This window comes from Phytophthora infestans, genomic scaffold, assembly GCF_000142945.1.
Source record: "Phytophthora infestans T30-4 supercont1.864 genomic scaffold, whole genome shotgun sequence".
In the NCBI taxonomy this organism is placed as follows: domain Eukaryota; phylum Oomycota; class Peronosporomycetes; order Peronosporales; family Peronosporaceae; genus Phytophthora; species Phytophthora infestans.
In genome coordinates, this window is record NW_003307412.1 from 5,694 (window position 1) to 8,243 (window position 2,550).

The following is a 2,550-nucleotide window of genomic DNA, read 5'->3' on the forward strand; positions in this document are numbered from 1 at the left end:
TAAGCTGTCACGCAACCTCTTCTCGGTTGGTCGCTTCACCAAGGATGTTGGTCCCGTGACGTTCGAGACGGATGGGTGTTTTGCGGAAGCAAGGGTCTCAACTGGAAGCTCGGCGCGCGTGAAGGCAAAGGGCTGTTCAAGCTGTGCATGACACCAGCTGTGCCCGACGAGGCCAATGCGGCAAGCTCGAAGGATCGCAAAGGGGACACCACATCGTACCTCTGGCATCTTCGACTTGGTCACATTGGCCATGGCGGTCTAGACGCCATCGTCAAAAAGGACTACGGTGCAGGCATCAACATGACGTCAATGAAACAGTGGGAGCTGTGCGACGGATGTGCACTCAGCAAGCAAACGCGAGTGAGCTACATGTCCAAGTCACCCAACCACGCCAAGAAACTGCTGGAAATCGTTCACAGTGATGTGTGTGGTCCCATGCAGACGTCGACATTCAGTCGCTAACGCTACTTTGTCACGTTCATCGACGAGTACTCGCACTTCTGTGTGGTGTATTTGCTCCGGAACAAGTCAGAAGTGGCCGACAAGTTTGCTGAGTTTGTCGCATTTGCGGAAACACAGACCGGCAAAGTCGTGAAGACGCTTCGTAGTGACAACGGTGGCGAGTACACGTCGGGCGAGATGGCTAAGTTCTGCAAGCGTCGTGGTATCGTGCAGAAGTTTACACCTCCGTACACGCTTCAACTAAACGGTGTCGCCGAGCGGATGAACCGGACGCTGGTGGAATGTGCGCGCTGCATGTTGGAGCATGCTGGTTTGGCCAAGTCGTATTGGCCCACACGTGCCATCAGCCATGACAAGTCACCGAACCAAGTATGAACCGGTAAGAAACCACTGCTGGCGAACCTGAAGGTGTTCGGTTGCCATGCGTATGTGACGGTTCCGAAGCAGAAACGCACCAAGTTGGACGCTCGAGCAGTGAAGTGTCGGTTTCTAAGGTACGCGGACCACGAGAAAGCGTATCGTTTCGAGGAGATCAAGAGCGGTCGTGTGCTAGTGAGCCGCGATGCGCAGTTCATGGAAGACGTCTTCGACGGAGGGAGACGCAGCCACGATGAAGATAACATCGTGGAGCTTCAAGAAGAAGAAGTGACGGATCAAGAAGCATCGTCCGAGGATGAGACGATGGGAGACACTGCGCCGCGTCAAGAATTTGAGCCCGGTAGCAAGCGACACCAGCGAACGCAGTCGTTGGAGGAAGCGGTAGAGATCCCGCGGAGCAAGCGACAGAGTCGGCCGCAGACGCTGGAGGAGATGTCAGCGGTCGCAAGTGGTCGAGAAGAAGATTTCGAAGCGGCCTACGTTGTGGATTCAGTGGGAGAAATGCCGACTACGTTCAAGTCGGCGATGGAATCCAGCAACGCGGCCAAGTGGAAGGAAGCGTGCAACTCAGAAGTCGACTCTCTTCGCAAGAACAAGACATGGTCGTTGGTGCCATTGCCCCAAGGTCGAAAGGCAATCGGTTGTCGTTGGGTGTTTCGCATCAAGGAGAACCAAGGGAGAGAGATCGAGGGGTTCAAGGCACGACTCGTCGCCAAAGGAGTTTCGCAGAAGTACGGCATTGACTACGAAGAAACCTTCGCGCCAGTCGTTAAGTTCACGTCGATCAGGATCCTGCTCAGTCTGGCGGCCAAGTACAATCTGACGGTGCACCAGATGGATGTCAAGACGGCGTTCCTAAATGGCTGCTTGACGAAGATATCTACATGGTGCAACCGAATGGTTACACGGATGAAGAACATCCTGACCATGTCTGCCATCTCAAGCGCTCGCTCTACGGTCTTAAGCAGTCGCCACGAATGTGGAACCAGACCATTAACAAGTTCATGCTAGAGCTGGGGTTCAAGAAGTGTGAAGCCGATCACTGCATCTACGTCAAGTGGGATGACCAAGACATGATCTTCGTGGCTCTCTACGTCGATGATCTGGTCCTCGCCAGTGACAACGACGATCTGCTCAAGTCGACGAAGAAGGCCTTAAGTGAACGCTTCGACATGACGGACTTGGGTTGCCTCAAGTACTTCCTCGGTATGGAGATCGATCAAGATGCGACTTCAGGAAAGTGTCGGTGCGTCAGACCAAGTTTGCGAAGGACATCCTGGAGAAGTTTGGCATGGAGAACAGCAACCCTGTCAAGACCCCTCAAGACCCAGGACTCAAGGTGACCAAGGCCATGTGCGAAGGAGGATGCAACCATGAAGAGACCATGGCCAAGGTGCCTTATCGCAATGCTGTCGGCTGTGTGGTGAAGTGCTTTCTCAGAAATAAGAGAATGGTCCTGACGCGGGGTCACTATCCCGAATCAGTGACAATTTCAAGTGATTATAGAGGATTTGGGTTGTTTGGCACGGGTGCAAGTTGCCTGTGGTGGATTAGCCATGGCGAGCAGCACCTCGTATGGAATGACGATGGATCTGATATGAGCGATGTACGAGAAGGCAAGATCCACCAAGACTTACCTCGGATCCACCCTTACCTGGATTCACTAAGATGGATATGGGATATACTATACAAGAGTGGATCGAGTGTGGA

The 2,550-nt window shown here is 53.4% G+C and overlaps 1 protein-coding gene across 1 annotated transcript; it reads right to left on the reverse strand.

The window, feature by feature from the left end:
• Window positions 1–698: 698 nt before the first annotated feature.
• Window positions 699–1,037, reverse strand: PITG_22004 (uncharacterized protein; the record flags this gene model as incomplete). Its single annotated transcript, XM_002999282.1, has 1 exon — window positions 699–1,037. One exon carries the CDS (start codon window positions 1,035–1,037, stop codon window positions 699–701), a length of 339 nt encoding a protein of 112 aa, XP_002999328.1.
• Between the last annotated feature and the right edge of the window lie 1,513 nt (window positions 1,038–2,550).